Source organism: Primulina huaijiensis, chromosome 18 (assembly GCF_012295235.1).
Source record: "Primulina huaijiensis isolate GDHJ02 chromosome 18, ASM1229523v2, whole genome shotgun sequence".
NCBI lineage: Eukaryota > Viridiplantae > Streptophyta > Magnoliopsida > Lamiales > Gesneriaceae > Primulina > Primulina huaijiensis.
Genome location: NC_133323.1, coordinates 1,086,250 through 1,112,906, shown reverse-complemented (window position 1 = coordinate 1,112,906; position 26,657 = coordinate 1,086,250). Strand labels below are relative to the sequence as shown.

Genomic DNA, 26,657 nt, shown 5'->3' with positions numbered 1-26,657 from the left:
TTATTTTTAAGGATATGAGAATCCGCAGTCGCTACTCTTCGATGTACATTAGATAAATTTTTGGACTAACGTAATAGCCGGTGAATATTTCTAACTGAATAAACCATTTTAGGAAAGCTATGTGCCACAAACGCGTATGAAAAAAGTTAGGAGGAAAAATATGTAGTATATTGACAAGTGGGACCTTATTTCTAGTTAATGAAGGGCAGCCGTAGTTGATATATAATGCATAGTTATACTATGGTATCAAGTCTTTGGTTAATATGTGTACAAATATAGAGTAAATTGAAAATTTTTTCATGAAAATAAATGTGTTCTGCTAATTATAAATTCATGTATTTTCAAATCTCCGAAATATATTCATATTATATATAAATATAAGATATTGGCAAAAAAATATTTCATAATTCAATTAAGATAAATTAAAGAATATCATGCAAATTGATTACAATATGATATATGCAGATGAATAATTCATAATTGTAGAAAAATATTTTTCGACGAAATTTATAATATTCGTATGAATGTTCAAAAAATATTCCCATACTCTTCACATATATAGCACTCCATTAATTCAATGCATTAACCCACCAATAGATGTGTTTAGGTTTTCTTTATATAAACTATACTCAAATTGGCGCATTAATTAAATAAAATGTCAAACGGCACACAGGTGAATCAAATATTATTAAACACCCACAAACACAAAATAAGTTATCTTATGACAATTATTATAATTTAATTATTAGCTTGTAAAATTATTATTATTGTTATTAAACATTAATATATAACTTGCACAAGAGGAAGCTGATGGCAAAAAAATAAAATAAAAGTATTATAAAAAAATTATTCAAATAAATTTTTTAAAAAATTATTCACATAATTTTTTAAAAAAATCAACTTAATTCCCCATCAATTTTTCTTTACTCTAGTAACTAATTTTATATAATTTTTAAAAAACTCAAATTAATTCTCCCTCAACTTTTCTAATTTACTCTAGTAAATAATTTTATATGAATACTTAATAGTCAAAGTTATTCATTGGCTAAATTTTTTATACGCTGCCGAATAGGTAAGCTCGCATGCGGGCCCGCACTCCGGAACCTAGGAAGACATAAATTATGTATAGTAAGTAAAATTAATCTTACCAAATACATCAAAAAAAAATTTAATATTGTCAAATGGAAATATCCAAAATTCACGAATTCGGAATCACATGTCTAAAGAGTAGATTTCGAATTCCATATAAAAAATACATGAGGCCACAAGTATGATCTTTAAATTTCTTGCGCTCATCGGCGCAATAACCGCAATGGATAAATCTCAAATACATCGACAAAGATACAAACAAAGGTTATATTTGGACATAATAATTTTAGTTGGATTTAAAAAATTTGATCTAAAGAAAGATTTGAGGAATGAATTTCGCTCGACTATATTATATTAAAATAAATAAAGAAATTTGATATGATCCATGTGAAATCAAAACTTCAAAATCCAAAGTTGTACATAAAAAGTAAAATAAAATAAACACACACACACACATTTTTACCAAATCCTAAAGGTGAGTGACTTGGATCCAAAACTTTAGTAGCTGCAATGTCCATCATCAATGCTTTTAAAACAACAAAATCGTGTCGCTTAACATAAATAATATTAAATTAACGTTAAACATCAAGTGTTTCATTAAATAAGCGCACTAAAATGATTAATATTAATCGTTTAATTCACCTTTACTACAACCCACCCACTAAAGCCTTCATATATAGACGTTTGATAACGAATATAATCAATCAACTTTTAGTGCAAATGAAATTATTTAATAATGGTCATCATTTGTTAACTCCCTTCCCAAAAAAAAAAAAAAAGAAGACATTTTTCTTCCAAAATAATTAATGAAACGAATTAAAGTAAATTTCATATTTGTTAATTTGTCAAATCAATGAACATTTCGTCCTCGTTCAGCATTAAAATATTGTAGGCCAATACAAATAGGTATTCATGCAGTTCCAATATTCATTGAGCATTAAAACTGTGAAATAATTATCGCAAACATAATATATATATAAACTATATATATTTAAACTATAGTGTTATATCACCAACTATAATTTTAGAGAATAACACAAAACACTTTTACTAATTTGCCTACCATTTGTGTCACTGGTCTTGATTTCGATCCGAATGTTTATATTGAAATGCCATAAAAACAGTCTCAATGTGTAACCGAGAACAATAATTATCATTGACACAAATAGTTGGCAAGATAAAAATATTTTGTGTTGTCGTCTAAAATTATAGTTGGTAATAATACAATAATTTAAATATCTTAAATTGTTCGACAGTTCGAGAGCCACATTAAAATTATATTTCGATAAAGATATTATTTAATACAAAAACTTGTGTGAGACGGTTTCGCAGGTCGTATTTTGTGAGACGGATCTCTTATTTGGGTCATCCATGAAAAAATATTACTTTTTATGCTAAGAGTATTACTTTTTATTGTGAATATCCGTAGGGTTGACACATCTCACAAGAAACCTACTCATTATTTAATTGATCTAATAATTATAGGATCTAACACTTCGTAAAAAGTTATAAATATTAATGGCTATTCAACTCGAATATTTCAAATTATATTACAAATCAAAGATCAAAATTTCGAGCGTTCAGCCAGCAATAGTAAATGACAAATGTGGGATTGTGGATCATTAAAAAAAAAAAAAGTACGTGTGATGAGCGTGTGTACGTAATTCATTTTAAGATCCCATTCCTTTTCATAAAAACTAACATTTAAAATCTGACAAATGTTTCACAATGTGATCGTTTATCCGTACTCCCCCAAATGCACAGTACCGTTAATCGCACTAGGTAAAGGTGTAAATAATTTCTCGACGAAACCAAAAAAAAAAGCCAAAGGCCTGTTTACTCCACTTTCTATATTTAACCATGCAAGCATATACGTACGAAGCAATATCGGATCGAGGTATAATTTTAAGTTGCAACACTAATATAAACCAAGTCGATGTCATTTCTAACCTAATATATTACATTACATAGTTGTATTAATGCATTTGACCATAAACTCCGGATTTTTTCTTTAACAAAAGTGCAAGTTGACAGACGAAAACTAGGAAATGTAGAGGTCCAAAAGTAAACAGTACTCAAGATGATCAATTTAACAAAACACGAACATAATGGTATATTTTAGAGATTTTGAATCTAAAGCTCGATCTGGTACCAAGATAGATAGATGTCATGACATTCTCACGAGAACTCAAAACATTTGAGAGGGATGGTCCGATAATATTTTTATATTTTTCAACTAAAGATATATTTCCTTCACTTGATGGGAAACTCGAATGATAGAAGAATAATTATTAATGCATTTGGAATTTGGCGTATACGAAAAAAGGTTGTGGATATATAAAATGTAAAGCATCTTTTGATGCCACTAGACCTAGTACCAGTTGTACTGCAATGCCCTTGATTTTCGGACATTGTCTTATGTACCAGCATACTCATTGCTGAATGAACAGATCATATTCCTATCAATTGAAAACTATTCAAATATATATTATTTTTTAAAAAGATAGAAATAATTTGATCCATAAAATAAATCGAATCTAGCCAGCTCTATTAAATTTCTTGATCGATCAGACACGAAGGGCGACTCTTCCATTAGTCTAAGCAAAATTTCAGTGCTTTCTGATAAAGCCACAGCATGCAAGCTCTCATAATTTGCTTTTGGAAAAAACTGAACCGTGTCTCCGCTTCCACTAAACGAAAACAACAAAAGCAAAAGAATTTGAGAATTACGTTAATTTATAAATATGCAACCAATCAATCAAACCGATGTAAAAGAAATTAGCTAGAGTTAAGATTACATCTAAATCAAATTCCCGTAATTAAATATATTCTATTAAATTTTAAGATAATTTTTTTTTTAAAAAAAAAATCATTTTTGGATGTCACCCGAATTTTTTTTTATCCATTTTGGTTCTCAAGGGCCATCTTTCTTAAAGCAAGTGTGGTTCCCTGTTGCCATGCAAAAAGATCGGTCGCACCATTGAAGTGACTGGTAATGTGTGTGGTGGAGCAGATTGAGTTGTGGATACTGATTGTGACATGGTTTTGAAATGTGGGTACGTTGACAAATTAAACAAGATCGACAATATTATATATACTTTGAAGTTTTGTGTGGATTGAGATCAAAAGTGGAGGTGAGCCGATCCGTGACTCGAGAATGGCTAGAAAGTGATGACTTGGTACGTAAAAACTCGACTTGAATTCGAGCTGCTGATCAATTTCATCGCTAATTTTGTTAGAATATGAAAGAATTAAACATATTGATCAGCTCGTTTCAACTCGCATCCTCCCTTGACCAATACCAAAATGGGACAAATTTTAAAAACCATATATGTTTTCTTTAAATTTGCTAAAAATTGCATGTGAAAAATCTATGAGCTTGAAACCACGAGTCATATACTTACTGCTAAAACCGCTGCCACTATTTCTTTGTCGTGCATGTGCTTTTTAAGCATATATATGTATATATGAAATTATATCCAAAGTTAGTAAAAAAGGACCGATCTGTGTCACAAAATTGAAATTTAAGATGATTTCAAGACATTTTTTTGTGAAAATTTACTCACATTATTTTTTTTTTAAAAAAAAACACAGAGTTAATTTACTCAGTACCCTTAGGCATGGATATCGAGGGGAAAAAAATAAAAGCTAGCTGTATAATCAGATAACCATATCCAAAGTTTTATAGTGACATCAAATCACTTCATTTGCAAAGAACTAGTCCGAGGAATGCATATCTAGACTATATCTTTTTTCTAACCCATGATACACAAACGTCAACTCAATTAAAAAATCTTTCATATGACATTTCGATATATAAAATGTGGATTCCATGTTATATCCGATGGAAAGGGGGAAATGTGAATTTTTATCCCTATAGTCGTGATTTTTGGATAGATATGGTCCAGATACGGATTCAGGATTTTTATTTAGAAATTTAGAATTAAAAGTCGGTACGATGAATTGAACTCATGATCATTAGTCAAACACACATCTACTTCACAAATTCAGATATCTCTTATGTTTCACAACTCAACCTTTAATATAATAATAATAATAATAATAATAATAAATAATCAAATCAATATTTCGACGTGGGAGCATATATGAAGTGGCTAACCCAACATTTGTAATTACTAATATTGTAGCCCAAACCAGATTTACCTCACATTTTGGGTTCTACTTCTGCTGGTAAGTTGCGGTTGGGAGATTTATTTTTCGAGTTTTCCTTAATTTTGGGCCAGGCCCAATATTAGTGATTTCAAACATCGAAGCCCACACCTGATTTACCAAACGTATGGATCCCATTTTGCGATCTACTTCTGTTGGTAGATTTGTTTCTTTTTTTATTTATTCATCATCGATCGTAAATTATTAATGAAGTTTATATTCACGATTGTCACTATCTTGATCAAAACAAAATAAATAACAAGACTAAATTTTGATTGATTGGAGAAGAGAAACTTGTCATTTTAATATTTTATCTTTGTTTGGTTACAATTTTGGTCATTTGTGATGTCAAATTACATCAAAAGACATTTATCTTTCAATAATTGGATATTTCAGTTAGATAGCGAACCGATAGTGAAATTTGAGAGTATTGGAGCAACTCAAAGTATTCAAAGATCAAATATGATTGATATAACAAAATTAATAAAATAATTTTTATAAAATAACAATGATTTTGTGTATATGAATTCGATCTCTCTCTTTTACTAGGATTATACCAATCCTAATATAGGTTCTAAAATATATGCATAATTTTAGACATACAGTCTGGTTTTTTAAACTTGAAGGACTTCTAAAACAACAGTAGTTGGGTAAGGTTTCTTTTTACAGTTAATAATTAATGAAAATATTGAATTTATTGAATTATTGGATCCCATTGAAAAGTCCAAGTCGTCACAGTCTTCCTTCCCACAACTCCGCATCTTCGACTCGTTCACCACACCCATTCACTTATCTCAGACACATGGGCCTGGAATTTATAGTGTGCACACGCTTTTAATGGTACAAGAAAAATCCAACTCCGACAATTCTCTTTTCATTTTTCGTTGATTTCCTATTTCTTCAAGTCTTCGTGGGTTCTTGATATGGACAAGAATTGAAGGCCAAGATTTTGCCTGCGAGAGTGATAAAGCTTTAAAGTAATGGGAAAAACCGTAAAGTTTGTGGGCGTGGATGAGGAGTTGCAGAAGATATTGGATGCTGACATGGACATGGTGGGACCCAGGCGCCGGGCTCGCGAGGCATTCAAGCACATTCAGCTCTCCATAGATCATATCTTATTCAAGGTATTTGGTAATTTGCTGCTCGTGTTTTAATGGGATATAATAATCATTTGTTGAATTAAAGTTAACGTTTTTCTTCCTTCGTTTTTGTTGTGGAAAATTGAATGATAATGGTTGGTATTAGATATCTCATCGATTTGGTTTGATCTGTGCTAGAGTTTAAGCTAAAGAGGGAATTTTTACCATACGGGACCGATTTCCCCACACAGATAAAAATAAATAAATTGGAATTATATATAATTTTTTAAAAAATCAAGTTTCCGTCTCTAATGCCGCTGAGCTGCCACTTCCTTAGCCCCACCCTGGAAATCCTGGATCCACCCTGTCGTCACGGGGAAGGCATAAGGGCTTCATCTTTCCTGTTTAATATTATTGTCTCATGCAAATGATTTCCTAGTTTAGCACGTTTTTAATTTGGTTATGCTAAGATTTAGTTGATGGATATTTTTAACATATGATAAAATTAGTCGAGTCTAAGATTCTGATATGTTACTTTTATGCTACTTTCTGTTGGTCAATTAATGCTAGGAGATTTATTTTACTGCCATAGTTAAAACACTTGAAGGTTATACTAGGCACTTGTGCTGCTTGCGTACGTGTGGAATGACTACTGGGATTGATCTCATGGTTGTGGAATGGACTTGAAATTGAGATTTTGTATAACACTTGACTTGTCTTGCAGATGCCACATGGAAGATTGAAGATGAATGAGGTAATTATTTTCCAATTTGTTTGTTTTCATTTCAAATATATTAAAGAAATTCTAAGGTTTCAACCGTTCCATCGCTCCCTCTCCACTTTTCCATGGATAACACACCTCTAGATTTCTTACTTGGTGGATTTTTATTTTGGCTGACCCTTGTACCTTCAAGAATATGCCTTGGTATTTCCCATTGGCCAACTCTTTATGGGTAACATTGATTTATCCTGCACTATCCATCATGACAGGGTTCAACTTTTGCTTCCATTTGTCGAATATCTTGTTGACCTTTTTTCACCTTGTACTAGTACTGGATTATCAGATACTTATTATTATTTTATTTTCAGTCACTTGAAGTGAACTCTAGGGGATTGGAGATGTTTTCAAAAAGTTGGCTTCCAGAAAGTGGTTCCCCAAAAGCTGTGGTTTGTTTTTGTCATGGTTATGGAGATACTTGCACATTTTTCTTTGAAGGCACGAATCTCATATAACTGCTAATATCGCAAACTTACTTCTTGAGTAAAGTCGAACTTATTGCTTTTATACAATGTTTACAGGAATTGCCAGAAAGCTAGCATCTTCTGGTTTTGGAGTTTTCGCACTGGACTACCCTGGATTTGGTCTGTCAGAAGGTCTACATGGCTATATTCCAAGCTTTGACAGGCTCGTGGATGATGTAATTGAGCATTATTCAAAGGTGAAAGGTCTGTCGTTAGGTGAACTATCGTATTTTGCTTTAGGATTTTAACAATCTCTACCTCTGTTTTATGCTCGAGCACAGAAATGAGTGCGCACATCCCTAATGGGTTTCTCATGGCAAATAAAGAATAGAATGATGATTGGGCATGAACCTAACGGCCGCATGGATGTGCAAATGTTTTACTGAAAATATAAGATTTGTCCAGTAGGAAATCCATTAAAACTGTAACTAACTTCCAAGTCGCCTCAGTCATTGTAAATTATATAAATAATTCCAAAGTAACCATACTTTGTAAGCGCTTGAATTCTATAGCTACTTTCTGATAAAACATGTGATTTACTTCTTTTGATACTATGTTAGTTACGACTTTTTCTAAATCTCGTTGTTAAAATACAAAGTTAATGATTGTGCCACCTCCTGTTAGTTCGAGCTATTTTAAAAATTGATAACTCACAGATACTGAGTGAGAGAGAAAGAGAAAATTGTTCAAGTACCGTGAATGGATTTTAAGGTGTACGGTATACTTTTCCATTGTATTAAGGTGATTGTTGGTGCAGGGAATCCAAACTTCAGCTCATTGCCAAGTTTTCTTTTTGGACAATCTATGGGGGGAGCAGTTGCGCTTAAAGTGCACCTAAAACAGCCCAATTTGTGGAGCGGTGCAGTTCTTGTTGCACCTATGTGTAAGGTACTCTATGCATTTTATTTCTTACAAAGTGTACCAATTGAACTTTGTCTGTTCGTTATGGAAACTTTTCTCTAGATTGCAGATGACATGGTCCCTCCCTGGCTAGTAACTCAAATTCTAATTGGAGTCTCAAAATTACTTCCAAAACAGAAGCTGGTTCCTCAGAAGGATTTGGCTGAGATGGCATTCCAAGATGCGAGGAAGAGAGAACAAGTAGGCCATTTTCCTTGAACTAAATTACAAGTTTATGATAGTCGAGGAAATTGAAATTTGAATTCCTAAGTGAATTTGAAGGAAAAATATAACCACATTAGGATGCTAATGAAAAGCACACTTGAGGTTTAGTGAGGTGTGGTTCATTTTAGCTTTAGCTTTTACTTTTTTATTCTCAAAGAGAATGTGATGATATGTTAAGTTCACATGTTCAGATATTAGAATCAAATTTATCTTATGACATGATTATAATATATTAATATCTGCTAAGGTTATCAAAATGGTAATAAATATTAGATAGAGTTTTCTTGTGATTAGAGCTTTGTATTCAATATTAAGAGAGAAGAATGGGAAAATGCCAACTGTAGACTTTTGGGCAATTTTTTTGTATATTTCGGCCTTTGAGTTGAATAATGTAATTGTTTTACGAAGCGTGTTCTCTTTACCATCCAAAAATTATAAAATAAAATAAAACGTGACCTGAATATGTAGAGCCTAAAAGAAATTAATTTTTTTTATCCTGTACGAAGTGGAAATGCAGAGCCAACTATTTATGAGAACGATGAGATTCTCGTGTTTTGTTCTTGATTCAGACAGCCTATAACGTCATTGCTTACAAGCATAAACCTCGGCTAGGAACAGCCGTGGAATTGCTGAGGACAACACAGGAGATAGAACACCAACTGGAGAAGGTAATGAATTACATCAAATAATGTCTGATTCAATCAGTGAACTACTCGTAAGGCACAAGAAAGGGGGATGAACTTCAATGTTGAAGAATGTATAACGTGGAATCTGAATTTCCAGCCTTACATATTGCAGGTGTCGCTGCCACTATTGATTTTACACGGAAAAGACGACATAGTAACTGATCCATCTGTGAGTGAAGCATTGTACAATAAGGCGAGCAGTTTAGACAAGAAACTCAACCTGTATGATGACGTCTATCATTCTCTTCTTGAAGGCGAGCCAGATGAGATGATACTTAAAGTTTTTGGTGATATCATAACTTGGCTTGACGAGCATTGCTAGAACGTCTCTAATCTTTCCATGGGCTGTTACATGCACCTGTTTTTGAAGTTTCTAGTCAACTCGTTGGGATAATATTAATGATTTTACTTGCAAGAAAATAGGAAATTCTGTATTATTGTATCTGAAAGTCAGGAAAAAAAGAATTAGCAATGTAATAGCGGAAGTGGCTGATTTAATTGGGAACGAATGGAGATAATATTCAGAAAAAAAAAAAGCATAAGCTTTTCTTTAAAATATTGAGGGTTTACACATGTACAAGTGAAAACAAACCCACCTATTTTTTGTATGCTCACACGAATAGAAAAATTCAAACTAACATAACAATATCATCTTTATGCTAGATTCAACGTCCCAATATGTTTGGAGAGGTTAAGTCAATGTCTACTTATGTGGACTTCCCAGATGAATTGGAGCATTGTCTGAATAACAATTTAAATGAACATTTTTATCTTTATTATTATCCTGTTTGATTGATCATAATAGATGAAATATAAAATGCAGCAGAACGTCTGATCCTTCTTGAGTGAAGCCCACTTTACAATACTTCATCTTTCAAATTTCTGTCAACCAATGAGAATCCAAGAAATGCGATCTCTGCATGTGCACCACGCCTACAGATACACATGGCCTACTCGTGTAGAAATCAGAAAAGCACAAAGGATAAAATGCTATTTGATCAGCTAGCAGAGGGGAAAAAAGCGGGTCAATTTGTTGTCTGGAGTTTCATTAAAGGATCAAGAATCATCTCTAGACCTAACGTTAGAAGAATCGTTTTGTTCAGAAGGTCTTCTCTATATGCTTCATGTAATTTTTTCATGTTTCTTTGCTCTGTTTTATAATTTTCCTACATTGTTGAATTTATTTGTAGCATTGTTGAATTTATTTGTAGTATTTCCCATTGTGTCTGGTTAAAGCAAAGCTCGTTATTTGCACAAGAAAAAGGCGCAAGCCAGTCTTGAATGTTTATTGGATTTTGAGTGTAAAAAAACAAAAAATGGTTTGGTTTTTTTTTATAAACAAGATCATTGTGGCGACCTATTAATTGTTTGAGTTTGAAATAATAATGAACTTCTACAACTACAAGTTCGGGGCGATGCTCTTGTTTGAAATGTGTGATTATATATATCTGTATGTGTATCGTAATTGTTCTGTTATCTGTTCTGTTACTTCGTAGTGTACTACCTAGCATTCCAAGATTTTATCAATAAATACTGAAAAAAACACCGATTTTACTGCTACAGAGGTCAGTAGAGAAGTAAGTGACTTCAATCCAGGTTGGGGGTGGGAAGAAAATGGGCCTTCGATATTGCTCTTTTAATGTGGGCTTATATTTTTTAAAGAGGCTTTATTGGGCTTTTTAAGGACCTGATTAGTTTTTTGAACCCAACCCAACCGGTCCATAACTAGGGTTTTCGCCATACTTAAAATGCTTCTTCGCCCCTAGCTTCGTCTTCTCTTGTGAAATCTCCGGCGCTGAGTCTTGGGATCCACATTCATCCCGTCGTTTAGCTCCGTGGAGGTACAATTGTTACATGCATTTCGTATGAATTCATTTATGTATAACGAAATCTATGGAAATTAATAAATTTGCGATTATATTGGAGTATAGGATAAAAGATGATAAAGTTTGAGTGGTCCGGAATTTAATATGTTGTTTTGAAGTTCTTGATTGTTTGTTTTTTTATTAATGTGTTATACACCTTGTGCAGAGTGTTATTTGGCTCTACGTCTTGTGTTCCTGTGCTGATATTTTGCATTTGGTTATGTTGTTGATAATGGACACAAGATATTGTTTCGTCGTTTGTTTCTTTATAATTTTTGAAACAATTGACTTGTAGATTTTGTATGAAGGAAAGTTGGATAATATATATCATTATCTTGTTACTGCGCTTACAATCTATTGAAAATATCGTGTTATTTTCTGTCTGACAGTTCTGTGCCAAAGTCGTCTTTGAAACAATGAGTTGGTTCATACCCTGTAAACAACAATGAAACTTGTGTTAGTTTTAACTTAAATAGCGTTTTAAACTTGAATTTTGACTGCATATTTTCATTCCGCAGAGGTTCTGTCAAAAATATGTTCACTGCCTCTCAGAAGATTCACAAAGACAGGGACGCTGAGCCCACTGAATTTGAGGAGAATGTTGCTCAGGTCTTTATCTTAAACATGCTTATGTACGGTTCCGTCGTTCTGCATTTAATGATATATTTCGTCATGTTTGAGTTTTGTTATTGGATACCCAGGCTCTGTTTGATTTGGAAAATACAAACCAAGAGATTAAGAGTGACTTGAAAGACCTCTACATCAACTCTGCCTTGTAGGTGCTCCTGTACCTTTTTACCATATTCCATTCGTGTGAGCTTGTGAGGTATACTTATGTGTATTAATTCATGTTCTGTAGGCAAATTGATGTTTCTGGAAGCAAGAAGGCTGTTGTGATCCATGTCCCTTATCGATTGCGGAAAGCTTTCCGCAAGATTCATCCGAGATTGGTGAGAGAACTTGAGAAGAAGTTCAGTGGAAAGGTAACAGGGATGCCAGATGAATTACGTACCTTGTACACCATTAAATATTCATAGAGTTCCATATGGTTTTTTGTCCAGTAAGACATAAACAAAGCATATTAAGCAAATAGTAGGATAATAATTTGTGCCTTAAATAATTTTTAGCTTGGAATTTGATCATCTTGACATGCAAAAATCATTTGACAATATACTGCATTATTTGCTTGGCAAGTGCTTGCAAATACTTGCTTCCATGATTTTTTATTTTCATTTTGCTTTGCTTTCTCAGGAGGTTGTTCTCATTGCCACAAGGAGGATAGTGCGCCCGCCTAAGAAGGGTTCTGCCGTCCAAAGGCCTCGTACCCGAACACTTACCAGTGTGCATGAAGCCATGCTTGAGGACATAGTTTATCCCGCTGAGATTGTCGGAAAGCGAGTCAGATACAGACTTGATGGATCTAAGATAATGAAGGTGATTATTGTTCCTTATATATGCGTGTGTGTGTGTGTGTGTCTCTAATTCTCTGCAGACATGCTACTGGTGTTATTTTGTTTCTGCTCATTGTAGATTTTCTTGGATCCTAAAGCAAAGAATGACACAGAGAATAAGCTTGAAACGTTCTCTGGGGTCTACAGGAAACTCTCAGGGAAAGATGTGGTCTTTGAATTTCCAGTAACTGAGCCTTGAAACGTACCGTTTCCAGATTCACTTATTTTGTTTTATATTTTTTCTTTGTTTTTTACATGTTCGAAGTTTTGAGAGCAATAAATATTGTTTTCTCTGAATCATACCCATTTTTCCTGTAACTCATTCGAAACAATTCAGTCTTATTCGGTTAAGAGCAGGTAGGTCCTTTGAGTAGAGACTTTAATCTCGTTGCATTACGGTTGTGTGGCATAATTAATCTGCATACTTGTTTTGATTATTTGAGAATTGGAATGGTGATGGTTTAAGACAATTCTGAAATGCAACTACTGAAATTCATGAAGATTAGGAAGTTCAAATGTTAGCATAATGATGACAAACTTACTGAAGAATGTTTACAACGTCTCGAAATGTTTCCATTTTCAGTTATACAAGGCATCAAATATATATTATGTATATATAATGCATCACGTGAAATGTCTAGGAGAAAAATCAAACATTAGATTTTAAAAACAAAGTCTGACCCAAGTTCCAGCCTCTAATTTCGCAAGGACGGAGAGGGAAGCAAAGCTCTAAAACAAATGTGATCTTCTCTCTGAACGCGACTTGCATTAAGCATCACAACAGATTAATTATTTCAGCCATCGAGTCCAAAGCAGAAAGCTATAGAGCCTAATCATTACTATTGTTACAAAAATTTAACAAATGAATATCATGTTATTCAATAATGAGGCCACGAATGGTGCATGCTGGCACGCCTACAGGCCAAAAAAAATGGATCTGATATATATTTTACATGAAACAATCACCTAAACAAATGACACGAATAACAAGAGAGAACAAAATCCTCCGGTTCTGACAATGTACCCTGAGGACATATGCAAGTATTGTCAACGAAATCAGCAAGAAGAACACGGCCTCGACAATCAAAGAAGATGGCGCTGTGTACATGTGCGCGCTTAATTCACTACAAAGGAAAATGAAAATCCAAGTTATGAATAGATATTCTTTATGTTAAAATGGCATGTATGGAAGGTTTTGCTCATATTTTATCAAAGGGAAAATACGCTTTATGTCCTTTGTGAGTTGTGGTCATTCAATTAACTCAGTAGAAAATATGATACAAAAGAAAAACAACGAAAGAGATATTACCTCAAGACAAGATGACGAGTCCAAGATATATGGATCCACAGAGAAATATAAAGGATATCATTCCCCTGCAAGAGCATTCCAGTTGATTACTAAGTTTTTATTTTGTCACATCATGTGAGAATATTTCCACATCAAACATTCCAAGTTTTTCTATTCAAATTCATACCAAATCACCCCCCACGCAACTCCGTTACAGGGGCAGAGGCAAAGTTCCGCAAACTTCTCAGCATCACTTGAATGAACCCTTCGAGATATCAAGTCATCGTATATATCTGCATCATAAAATATGGTCATTTTGCTTTGTGCTCAGTGTCATCGTCTTATTAACTTATAATGTGGTGGAGTTAGTACCATAGACTGAAAACAAACTATTCATTACACCTGCCATTCAGACAAAAAAATGTATAATGAATGTAAGAATATAATAAAACGAAGTTTAATTAAACACTAGAAGTATAACATGGATAAGCCTATACCAATGAAGAGTATAATGTAGCGAAGGATACGAGCTTTAGTTGTTTCTTGAAGAACCCAAATAAAAGCAATAAATACGATAAATCCTGGTGAGGACATTATGCAGATGTTAGTTTTATTTAATACCGAGATAAGTTATTATGTGTCAAATGCTATGAGATGGTGAAGAAACTCACCAACACAGAGTCCTCGGAGTGTCCACTGTTCACAATAGACTAGAAGTAAGATAGCAGACATATAAAAGCTGAAGAATATATACACTAGTAGACTTCATTTACACAAATAAAAAAAAATCAAGAATGCCTCCTGTAAAAAAAAAAGGAACACTAAATATGAGAGACTTCTAATTAAAGAATTCTTACATTTTTAGCAATGAAGAGCACAATAAGAAGAGAAAGAATAAGACAACCAGCAGCAATCCTTGCCGTGAGAAGATTTGTTGAAGCAAGTATGAGAAGCATACCCCAAAATGATGAGCCAAGATCTACAACAGAGAAAAAGTAACCAAAAATTATAGAATATATTGGTGTTAATAGAGAAGAGTACAAGATTATAAGAACCACTCGATGTATTAACACCAATAGAAGCATTTTCAAAAAAAGGAGAGAAAAAAGAAAAATGTCTAACATCCAGCTGGCAAGATCAACCAATATACACCACCACGTGTTTGAGTCACGCCACCTTCATTTGCATGAACTTTGATACCTTCCACCTGCGTGGAAGAGGAGATTGGAAAGAGAATATCAGAAATCTCATTTCACACCGACATGAGAGAGCTTGATAAAATTTTATCATCAGATATAGAACAGATCAAGTAGTATACAAATTGTAATTAATATAAAATGAAATTTGGTATGATTATGTTATCAAACAGAAAAAATCCTATAGAGCTTGAAAGAATGGCATATATTTAAAACTTCTGTTGAGTCCAGCAACTAGAAAACCAATTGTTTAACAGGCCACATAAAGCTGTATCAGCTATCGTTTAAGATCAAAATGGAATTTGATTAAAAGAAAAAATTTATAGTAGATAAACAAACCAAAATAATCAGGCCTACAAATTAGCAATTAACAAGTCAAAAGGTTATCACCAGCATGCTATCGGGAGCATATATAAAAGAGTGGCAACTGTATAAGGGTACTGCCAATTCAACACAATAAAAACCGTGTTTTTAAGTATGCACATAGAGGAAAAAAAGAGCGAAGAGATTTCTACCTCACCACACGTAAGTTTACATGCAATTGCATGGCTGGCTTCATGTAGAAACACAGTAATGAGCTTAAAGGGTGTCAGAATAAATGTCCTCCATAACTGTCAGGAATATAGAATAAATGAAACAAGAATAGAAAATTAAAGGGATGGGCATTAAGATATAGATCACGAGAAATATGACAATGTAAAAGTTCTGAATTTCCAATTAGGTGCTATTTTTCCAAAGTTTAACACAGCCTACATTGGTGAAATTATTGATAAGCCAATCAAAGAAAAACACTTCAAGAGATTAAACGAAAGTCAAGATTGAGATGGGAGCTTTCGGTACTTGTATTCATCATTTTTGTGTAATCTAGCAAATCGGAAGTGATAAGTGGAATTCAATTAAGAAGTTCACGATTTCGAAACCATGTTCAAGTTTATTATTTAACCAGAACAAATTTAGACAAGTTCAACAACAAATTTACAAAAGATGGTCCTGCTTAGTTGTTTTAAGGTCTTTTGATCAATGAACGATATTTTTTTTATTAAAGAATCTCTCTCCTTTAAGTCAATCCGTCCAATATTTCGTTACTTCAATTGACATCATCTGAAATTCATATTTACGAAGTAGGAAGATCAAAAGTTGCATTTTAGGGCCCCGTCGCTGTTTATTATCACTACATTGTACTTAAATCAGTTTCCAAGTGCTTACAAACGCCACTAAGATAGAAGTCATAGAACCCCAACAGAAGAAAGAGTTGCACACTCCGCAAAATAAGCAATCAACTTTGGCGGAATACTTGAAACATAAGCCACAAAGAAATCGGGTTTAAAGAATAGATGAACATACACATTGCACAAAGCTTTCTAATCTAAGTCAACATTTCAAAAGCAACAAGAACATAAAAATCAGTACTAGAAAGGGTCGTAAAACAACAAAAACAAACAGGATAAAGGAGGCCAAAAAGCTTACAGCAAGAATAGCAACAGTGAAAACACCAATGCTAATAAGGAACACTTTTTGATCACGGTCACAGCAATTCTTCAGTTCCCAGTTCGGAGTCATCCCTTCTCTCTATAAATCTCAATAAAAGATGCGAAATTTAAAAAGAGAGAACAAAAAAGAGAATAAAAAATCTTGAATAAAGGAGAAGACTTTTTTAGGTGGAATCCAAGAGCACAATAGGAGGAGACCAAGTTAACGCAGAGAAAACTCGCTTTCTTGCAATTTTAGGAACTCTTATGTTTGAAAATTTCCTTGTAATGAGGAACGGGGTTGGCGTCCTCACTGGCATGACGAGTGCTGATGCGTATGGCATAGATTGATTCCAATCGCTATTTTTGCGTGGCCAAACAGGCCTTTGTCGACTGTCGTTAATTGTAGAATTGGTCTCTCTTTGGAAAATGAAAAGGACAAAAAAAGAGGTCGGGCTTTTTGTGAATATATAATCTGGGCTTTAATGTAATATAATGGGCCTTTACTACCCCCATATTCAAACTTGGGCAACAAAAAAATATGAACACCTGACATGTTCTAAGTTCTAACTGACAAACTTTCGAAAATTGCATCCTGGTGGATAATTCCAATTCGCATTAATTATAAAATCCAAAACAAAGAAATAAAAATATTCTAATTTTTTTCATAACTTTTAGTATATATTTATGTTGTGGTTTAAATAACTTACTAAACTCTATATTCTACAATCTGTCTCAACAAACACATTCTGCAATTTTTTTCAATCATATAATTTCTCTTCCATTTTTTATACGATGTATATACAAATTTTATGTCATTAGCATATTCAGCACACGCGATACGTGGATTTTTAGATAAGGTGAGTTATAAATCATTATAGATAAGTGACTCGAGAAAAAAAAAAAAGGTGGTTTATACACAAAAATTGAAGCTAACTTTATTGATTTAAACAAGAAAAAAGCATATTTGTTCTTCTTTATGGCTGGCAATCATTTCATAGTAGTTATCATGAGAGATCGATTCACAAAGCGTGAGTGGATGTCATCACTACTTCGAATATTTTGTACTAGCATCCACGCACTCCATAAACATAATTCACGTGCATGATTTTTTACCTAATTACCTTTTTTTATATAAATATTTAAGTATTAATTATTATTAAAATTATATTTAAAAAAAACTAAAAAAAGTGATTTCTTATGAGACGATCTAATGGATTAGATCCGTGAGACGGGTAAAAAAATTTAAAAAATAAATATATTTTTTGTGAGACGATCTCACTGATCTACAGTCAACTAGGTCTATATTTAAAATGTAAAATAGTATTATTAACATAAAAATACTATTAAGTTGGATCGAATAGGAGATTCATTTAACAAAATTGATACGTGAACGATCTAACATTATTTTTCTGGATTGACTACATGTCACCAAATCACTTTGAGAAGCGTTTCAAGTTGCGAAAATTTTTTGTTGGATCTAGTGAAGAATACATTCAAGTAACTAAATATATAACAAGACAAAATGGATTATATAAAATGCAAGAAAGAAAAAAAAAATTTGTGGAAGCGTGAAGGCTCCTTCTATTTAGGAAGAAATACACTAAGACAACTATGAACTTGTAACAACTCACTTTAATTTAAGACTTATTATTTGCCTAAATTGAAACTCTCAGTACAATTTAACAAATAATAAAAACTTTGATTGTATGAATACTTTGATTCAAAAGTTTAACAAATCTCGGTAGTTAGCCTTCAAAGAAAGGACTGAGAAGTTGTAAGTAGCCCTAGTTGATTTTCAATAATCTGATGAAACTTGAAAGCTAGGACTTGTTAGTGGTTTGATGATATAACATATGAGTGTTCTCGAAATCTTGATAGAGAAAGCTTGAGAATTTCAAATGATCATCGCTTAGAGTGTTCTTGATGAAGTTATGTGTTTTTAACACCAGTAAAATCACTCTCTTATCTACTTGAATAGTCTCCGACGTTCAAATATTTAATAATGTTTAACTTTTTTTTTTTCTAATGTCAAAATAATTTTGTATGTGTCATTTCCTTTCCTCTTTCATCATACATTGCATTATACGATTATTGGCATCTGGCCAAATATGCAAATTAAAGGCTCAAAATTTTTTTTTTGAAGAGAGATAATATTACAACAATTCTCTGTCTTATTTGGAGACAATTTGATTTTCCGATAACCTCATATCTTGTCTTGTGCATGATTGGTCAAAAAGATATTATGAAAATATATGCTATGAACTTTGTGAATTCCAATTAGTAGTACATTTTCACTAAAAAAAAAAAGTTTACACCAACCAGACAACGTCCGACTAGGCACCAATCTGATGCAGCTAGAAGGATCGGGTGCGAGAAAGCAATGCGGTTAAGCTTCTCAAACTCCGGCTCGACACTTGTAAATACAAAAACTAGGAAGTATGTTAGATTTAACTCTAAATAAGTAATAAAGAAATCAACATGCAACATGAATGCAACGCATATTATTAATAATTAATTCACCAATGAAAGGCATTAAATTGTTATATGTAAATTAAAGTTTGATGGACCAACGAATCGATGATAAAAAGGAGGAGGGTATCAATGCATATTAAAGGCTATTGAGACAGCGACGGGGAGAAATCGAAAGGCGAGTTAGGCTATCTTTGGATATTGTATTTAATAATTTTGCATAATTCTTTTTTGAAAGTGAATTTTAATTAGTGACCTAGAACTTAAATATTTTAGAAAAAATATATCATATACAAAAAAAAAAAAATCTGTGAATGAGGATAAATCAAACTTCTCGACATCTCAAGAAACAACCTAGAGAAAAAATATTATATTGAAAGTGGCAATTTCTCCTACTCAGCTCCGATGGATCGGATCTGCCATCCGATAGCGACAATGAACCCGAAGATGTGAAAATGAAGTTATGAGTGACTAATTGTTTGGTCACATGGGTAAGTGGACATAGGCATTGTAAAGAAACGAATCCGAAAAGGATGTTACAAAAAAGGTTTATGGATAAGAATTAATGCTTTGCCCTAGATAGATTCTATAACTTTATAAGAAAATACAATGAAAGATCAAAGTTTATATTTTATTTCAGAAGATTGAGTATGCTTACAATCATAATCTTTTTTTTTAATGTCTATGGAACTCGTAATTGCTATCATTCGGAATTTAACAGGTAGCTTGAAATCATCATCCGTTAAGTGTTTGGTTAGGCCAAGTCCATCAGTAGAGTAGTACCGACTCAAATAACACCATGCCAAAATAATACACATCCTTTGTTTCTAAGTTACATCCACAAACCTCGACTTTCCTCATCTAATAAGGTTCACACGGTCGTATATATTTATTCGGTCTTAATATTTGGCCGACTAAGCAAGCATTTAGAATACAAGTAAAGAATTCAATTTCAGAAAAGTGGGCTTCTTGACATATAAGAGGCAAATGGTGACGTAGAATTTATTTTGGTTTGTATTATTATTACAACATATGTGTCTCTATTACGTCCCATAATTCTGTCCCAATCCTAAACATATAATTTGTCCAAAACCCATGCCTCCTTCCTTTTCATTTCTTTAAGTATCACCATAACCATCAAACACATATATATATATACATATATATTAAGTATCACCATAACCATCAAACATATATATATGTATATATATAATGATGTCGAATATTTTATAGTATTTTAATTACCAAACAAATTAAATATTTGATAGACACAGCCATCCAGACAAAAGGGAATATACGGATTAACACACCCATTAAAGCAGTTTAAGTATGTGTACGTACTGGTGCCCGCGGGGGAATATTAGAATGGATATGGATTTAGAAGAAGCTATAAAATTTGGACATTTTTTTATGAGAAAAAAATTTCGAAAATATAGTCAGAAATTTGAAATGAAAATTTGAGAATTTTTTTTTAATTAATACGATTTTGTATAGTTTGGATCAACTGTTTTGTGTATGTGATGCAATATGTATGCTAAGCTTTTATGATCAACTCATTGTTGTTTAAGAAATAATAGAGATAATAATTGATAAACACTGAATAGAGATAAATTAATGAATTAATTGTTATTAAGCTACGTGAAAATTAACTTGATAATTGATTAGTACCTTTCCCAATCCTCAAATTTTTTAATCTCTCCACAAATACTCCCCATCTCATCTCCCCAAGTCGCTCAAATCTTCTTCTACAATTTTTCTTCCATCATCTTAAATTACTTCAACTAAATCTCTCGTCTTCTTCTTTCTATTTCCAAGAATCGTTCCAACTTCCATGCAAAGTTGCAAACATTGTTCACTCGTTGTGTCACTTGGGTCCGGAATCTTTTATGCTTTTAGTTTCAGTTTGAAAGAAAAAAATGAGCTGTCTTCAGGCCCGATAAAATTATGGCGATTGAAATTTTACCAGACAGCCCCAGCCTGGGGATGAGTCCTCGGATCTCTTTCTCACATGATCTTTCCCAGACAGACATCGTACCGATCGAACAATACATTCGATCCGGTTCTTCATCCAGCATCGAATTTGATTTCTGCGTTTTTCGCGAATGCTTCGATCAAGAATCAACCTCCGCCGACGAGCTTTTCTTCGATGGAAAGATCCTCCCGATCGAGATCAAGAAAAGACTAGCCCCACCACCGAGAAAAGCCTGCGACCGATCACCTCACCCGCCGGTACCAGCATTTCCTCTCCCGCAACCATCTCAGCCTTCTCACAAAACCAACAAAAACACATCTACACATGGAGCAAGACAGTACCCAAATCCAGAGTCTGACGAGAAGAAATCATCATTCTGGAGCTTCAAGCGCAGCACGAGCTTAAACTGCGGCAGTGGCTACGCGCGGACCCTCTGCCCGCTGCCGCTTTTATCCCGCAGCAATTCCACAGGCTCAACTGCGAGCTCGAAACGCACGTCATTATCGAATAACCAGAGGCAGAATTTATTCAAGAACTCCACAAACAGTCATCTAAAACAATCCCCACTTCCGTCTGCTGCTGCTTCAAATGCCTACCATAGGCCGCCATTGAAGAGGACGAATCATCGGTACAACAACGGGGGGATCAAGATCAACCCAGTTTTGAACGTCCCTCACGCAAATCTTTTCGGTTTGGGGTCCATATTTTCCGGCGGAAAAGACAAGATCAAGAAGAAGTATTAATCATTAACATCTGCTTAATTTTTCACTATTTTGATTAAACAAAACTGGTGTCAGACTGTAATAAGGCAGTGATAATGGGAATTTGAAGAAAATGTGTTGATGGGGTCGACTGGTTTGCCATTATTCAATCTCTCCCACATGCTTACAGAAATGGTGGGAGAGACCAGTGAATTTAATTTGATTTCAAGATTGTGCTGTGGTGCTTTAATTTTTATTTTCTTCTCTGTCATGTTCGTTTGAATATTCGCATCTTTTCCAATCAGCTTGATTTTGTGTCAGAGATATATCTAAGAATTGGTCTATTTTGACAGGATGAGTATTTAATTTCCCTTCCCTATCATCGTCAAATTGTTATTTTCAATAGGGAACATGACACCAACCAGCTGCAACCAAGTTGATTTTGATTGAAACTCATTTCGAATGAAGCGGATCAAGCTTTCGAAAAATTATCGAAGATAACTAAGCATGCTTTGGTAAAAAAATTCAACTACTTGTCTACTTAGTTCGATCCATCCTAAGATGCAAATTACCTTAAAACTAATACAAAACAGTTGGGAATTGGATATCATGTGTGTGTGTGTGTGTGTGGGGAAATGGAGTTGGGCCAATAATTATTGATAGTCTGGAAAGGTAGTGGGGAATTGTCAGAAAAGCTGGTTTTCTTTTACTTTAATCTTTGTTGGATTTGGTTGATCAGACTCAGATGCCACGCTATTGTCTATTTACATACAGTTAACTCAAGCGAGTGTTAGACCTTCCATTATGTCAGCCATGCTTTAGACCTTCCATTATGTCAGCCATTTCGATACCTGTTCTCTCGAAAATTCTTTTGCTTTTTATTTGTACTCGATTTTAAACTGCCCCGATTAATTATATTTATTTTCTTCTTCTTATTATTATTTAATAACTGGGGAGGGTTTAGCAGGTTTGGAGCCCGAAAAATGTTCCCATTTTCGGGGACAAGTTCGTTGCTTTGGGTGAAAGAAATTTCTTCAAGGGGGTCACGATGGCTTGGGAATTTGTGCAAGTGTAAAATATCCACGCTGTTTCGGACGAGCATTGGTTCGCAGTCTGATAATGGAGGGTAAAAGTGGTAGATAAAAATTAATTGCAACGTTCTCTCGGACTTTGATAATAATAATAATATATAAATTAGTATTAAAAAATATTAATTCCATGAGTTACAAATGATAACTATTAATACTACATAAATATCGTTAATTTGTTTCCCATTATATTATTATGCATTAATGTAAAAGAAACTATACTTCACAATTTTGATTAGGAATGCCTTAAAAATGGTAAATGGGAAGCATACAAGTTGTGGGAATAATTTCGAAATTGAAATTCTTTTTATAGTTTAATGCTCTAAAAAAACAATTAAAATCTATCATGGTGGCATTCATTGCCATTGGGTATGGTCACCGATCGATCGATCGATCGAAATAAATGGACAGTCAGATAAATACGAAAACAAAAGTTTGAAATCTCCACCGATTTCGTTACGAACGAGTGAGCAGTCAGTCAGTCATGGTTGTTCTCTTCCCTTCTTCTCACTTGTCATTCTCCGCAGGCACGGACCCCCCGAAGATCATACGCCAGCGCGCGCTTTTTTCATTATTCAAGGCGACACAACCGCCATTCATTCGAGATACACACTGGTAAGAGTAATTTGATACGATTTTTTGTGGGATGATTCAGGTATGTTCGGTGTGGTTTTACTTGGTTCGATTCGTGTAGCGTGCGTTTTCGCTCTAATTATTTACTGTTTTGTTGACTTTTTTCAATTGTCCTAATCAAAGTGTTGACAGGTCGCGTGGAATATGCAAGCTTCCATTAAATCGGGCTTTGGCCTCCAAAACCGTTGGCCTTTTTTGGGAGTGAGTGATTACGGAAAAAAGGACTCGGCCTTCTCTGGAATTCAAACTCGACTTCCGATGAGTAAGCAGACTAGTTGCTTCGGATTTAGGATCAGTTCGGCTTCACTCGGAGTGAAAGGAAGTGCTGATTCCGTGTTTGTGTCATCGACCAAGTTCAGATCAGTCAGAGCTCAAGCTTCTGGTTTGTATTTTCGCAAATCGCCTGTTGTTTTCATTAATTCGAAGAAATATAGTCAGGAGGGGAATTCGATACCCTTTTCTGTGGAGGAATTGGAATATTTTCTTTATTATTACATATGCAGGGCACCTTATGAGTAACTTGGTGCGCTTAAAATTTATGATGCGGTGATAGAATGGATTTTCCACGTCTTACTTTGTTTCACTGTGCCTAGTGACATCATTATTAATTCTCAACTGTTGACTTTTTATTTTTGAAAGTTGGCCTTTTAATACCAGCGGATACTTCTGGTCAACTGAGATTTTATGGGGATGAAAAATCGGAGCTTTTAATCTTTGTTAGTTATAAATTATAATGTAATCACTATTGTTAAGTTCCATATGATGATACATTAGCAAAGATGTGCTGAGGTTGTTAACGTTTAATTACTATCAATCTATTTTTAATCAGTATATGTTCTCATTATCTTTTTTAAAATATTTCACATAATTTGTTTTTTGGTTTTATGATGCTGTGTGAAGGTCTAAGCTTATTTTTGCGGACAATCATATACTAAATCTATGAAAATTTATCGTATATCCTGTCGGGCGACAGAAGGAGATGTTGAGGATGTCTCACCTGTCAAAATCCATGTGAAATCATCTGGATCAGTGCTTCCATATGTTGGCGTTGCTTGTTTGGGAGCCATTCTTTTTGGATACCACCTAGGGTATGCTATTTTTTTTGCCTTTCCTTCTTTGAAAATGTGATGTCTAAGAGTACTTGACTTTTAGTTAGAATGTTAGATCAGGAGAAATTGACTTCAGGTGCTGGATGCTGTTTAACTTGCTTTTCTATTATAGTTCTGAAGCTTATTTATTTACGTTCTACCTACACACACACACACTCTTGTTCAGGGTTGTTAATGGAGCTTTAGAATACCTCGCTAAGGACCTTGGGATTGCTGAGAATGCTGTCTTAAAAGGCAAGTTGTGCTTGACGTAACTCTTAATATTTAGGTATATTTGCATTTTATAGTAAATAGAAAATTAACTCGAGACGAAATCAGACAGAATCTTGCCCATATATTTGAAATTGAGAAACTCGCATACTACGAGGATAAAAGAGCAAAAACATGAAGCCTTTAGCAAGTAGTTTATTCCATGGCCAATCGTCAAGTATTTATTGGATAGCAAACAGAACTATTACTCAAAGCTATATCGTGTTTTTTTGTTTGCCAAATTGACCATGGAAGTCTGCCAACCCAAAATTTTTCTTGCATGCGTAGCAAGAAGCAAGCACATTTCTTTCTTAAAGAAGCAAACACATTTTTTGCCACTGAGTTATTTTTATACCTGTTGAATTATCAGCTCTTTTAACTGTATTTTTATTTACGAGGTAGGACTCGTTTTTACGGAATTTGATCTTATAAAATCAGCAATTTGTAGTGTTATGAAGCATCAATGGGACATTTCATTGTATGCCATCAGTCTAGATTGCTTTTCATCTTCAGATGAAAGCTTAAATTTTTAGAAAAACATTTTAGATTTCAAGGGGACTTCAAACCTCTATCTAACCCACTGTGCCTATTTACTGTTGATTGAGTTTTTTCCTTTGTGGTTATCATAATCACTATGGTTAACCAATTTGTGTGTTTTCAAAGGCTGCTTCTATGCTGCTACTCTTCCTGACCTTCACTTGGAATGCTCTGGAATCTTATTCTGGAACACTTGCTGTCCTTGGCACTGTTCTGTAAGTTGTATATGTCCATAGTTCAGGTTCAGTTTCATTTTCCATCTTTGTAGGATTGTTTCGTCTTTAATAGTATCGTATTGTTTGTTACTTTCTGCAGTTATGTACTCTCCTTTTCTCTTGGCGCCGGTCCAGTACCTGCTCTGCTACTTCCAGAGATATTTGCCTCTAGGATCAGAGCCAAAGCAGTGGCATTGTCTTTGGGCATGCATTGGGTAAGAAAATCTACGTAATTTGTCCACCACCAACTTTCTGCACCTCTAGGTTTTCTCTTTGCATTCGATATCACTTGTTTCCCGATTAAATTTGTGCACCACTTGAGATGGATATTAAAGAGTTTTAGACTTTACATGGGAGGTGGGAGTGAGGAAATTTTGTAGTTTAAACGGTAGCAAGTGTAGTAAGCATAATTACTTTAACCTAATAACGAGCGTTATCATAAAAATGCTTTCTCAAGCTAGAACATTGGATTGAGAATTCAAACATATTTCTTAATATTTAAAGCAAGTTAATTGAATCTGTTTATGTGTTATCAACTCGGTCAAAGTCATCCTTGCTTTGTTTTTCTCTCGCACAGATGTCCAATTTCGTGATCGGCCTGTACTTTTTGAGCGTTGTAAGTAAGTTCGGAATCAGCACGGTGTACCTGGGATTTGCGTCCGTTTGTCTTCTAGCAGTCATGTACATAGCTGGTAATGTTGTGGAAATAAAGGGCCGATCTTTGGAAGAAATCGAGCGTGCTCTGAATCCAGCTATCTGAGTAATACGTTGACATGGTTGAGGAAGACATATTTGAGATGGCTTTTCGGACAGTTCAATTTACATTATACTGTTTTTTGTTCGACCATATGGTAATATGTCTCTTATCCAATTTATCTGATAACTTGATCTCGGTGGTCTGTAAGAGCATTCAAGTGAAGGGCCTAACTTGAATATAAGCTACACATTTTTGTGCTTATAAATCAAACTTCATCATTCCTCGAGTAATTTGATCTAGAGTAGTCATTGGTATTCTTAGCAA

General features: G+C 34.0%; 6 protein-coding genes across 7 annotated transcripts; 5 read left to right on the top strand and 1 right to left on the bottom strand.

Moving 5' to 3' along the window:
* The first annotated feature begins 6,051 nt into the window (after positions 1-6,051).
* LOC140964916 (caffeoylshikimate esterase-like) lies at positions 6,052-9,739 on the top strand. 2 transcript variants are annotated; one of them, XM_073424903.1, is made up of 8 exons: positions 6,052-6,383; positions 7,063-7,092; positions 7,428-7,554; positions 7,638-7,796; positions 8,338-8,468; positions 8,544-8,681; positions 9,275-9,373; positions 9,504-9,739. In XM_073424903.1, exons 1-8 carry the CDS (start codon positions 6,240-6,242, stop codon positions 9,711-9,713), a joined length of 1,038 nt encoding a protein of 345 aa, XP_073281004.1. In that variant the 5' UTR covers positions 6,052-6,239; the 3' UTR covers positions 9,714-9,739. The 2 variants fall into 2 exon arrangements, with proteins under 2 accessions (XP_073281004.1, XP_073281005.1); XM_073424904.1 differs by having other exon boundaries at positions 6,053-6,383; positions 7,638-7,784.
* Positions 9,740-11,005: 1,266 nt separating this feature from the next.
* Positions 11,006-13,090, top strand: LOC140964508 (small ribosomal subunit protein eS7). Its single transcript, XM_073424347.1, has 6 exons — positions 11,006-11,232; positions 11,775-11,865; positions 11,958-12,031; positions 12,116-12,239; positions 12,508-12,690; positions 12,787-13,090. The coding sequence occupies exons 2-6, from the start codon at positions 11,791-11,793 to the stop codon at positions 12,904-12,906; spliced, it is 576 nt and encodes a 191-aa protein (XP_073280448.1). The 5' UTR covers positions 11,006-11,232; positions 11,775-11,790; the 3' UTR covers positions 12,907-13,090.
* Positions 13,091-13,561: 471 nt separating this feature from the next.
* On the bottom strand, positions 13,562-17,056 carry LOC140964506 (uncharacterized). Its single transcript, XM_073424346.1, has 11 exons — positions 16,842-17,056; positions 16,659-16,760; positions 15,707-15,802; positions 15,118-15,202; positions 14,853-14,974; positions 14,667-14,691; positions 14,493-14,576; positions 14,368-14,397; positions 14,183-14,288; positions 14,017-14,081; positions 13,562-13,831 (listed from the first exon to the last, which is right to left on the bottom strand). The coding sequence occupies exons 2-10, from the start codon at positions 16,749-16,751 to the stop codon at positions 14,018-14,020; spliced, it is 705 nt and encodes a 234-aa protein (XP_073280447.1). The 5' UTR covers positions 16,752-16,760; positions 16,842-17,056; the 3' UTR covers positions 13,562-13,831; position 14,017.
* Positions 17,057-21,076: 4,020 nt separating this feature from the next.
* On the top strand, positions 21,077-21,847 carry LOC140964577 (uncharacterized). Its single transcript, XM_073424448.1, has one exon. The coding sequence runs from the start codon at positions 21,077-21,079 to the stop codon at positions 21,845-21,847; it is 771 nt and encodes a 256-aa protein (XP_073280549.1).
* Positions 21,848-23,287: 1,440 nt separating this feature from the next.
* LOC140964131 (uncharacterized) lies at positions 23,288-24,923 on the top strand. Its single transcript, XM_073423668.1, has 4 exons — positions 23,288-23,548; positions 23,659-23,908; positions 24,500-24,614; positions 24,802-24,923. The coding sequence occupies exons 1-4, from the start codon at positions 23,540-23,542 to the stop codon at positions 24,887-24,889; spliced, it is 462 nt and encodes a 153-aa protein (XP_073279769.1). The 5' UTR covers positions 23,288-23,539; the 3' UTR covers positions 24,890-24,923.
* A 384-nt stretch (positions 24,924-25,307) lies between these two features.
* On the top strand, positions 25,308-26,621 carry LOC140964132 (plastidic glucose transporter 4-like). The gene is made up of 3 exons (XM_073423669.1): positions 25,308-25,636; positions 25,737-25,851; positions 26,214-26,621. Exons 1-3 carry the CDS (start codon positions 25,557-25,559, stop codon positions 26,394-26,396), a joined length of 378 nt encoding a protein of 125 aa, XP_073279770.1. The 5' UTR covers positions 25,308-25,556; the 3' UTR covers positions 26,397-26,621.
* The last annotated feature ends 36 nt before the right edge of the window (positions 26,622-26,657 follow it).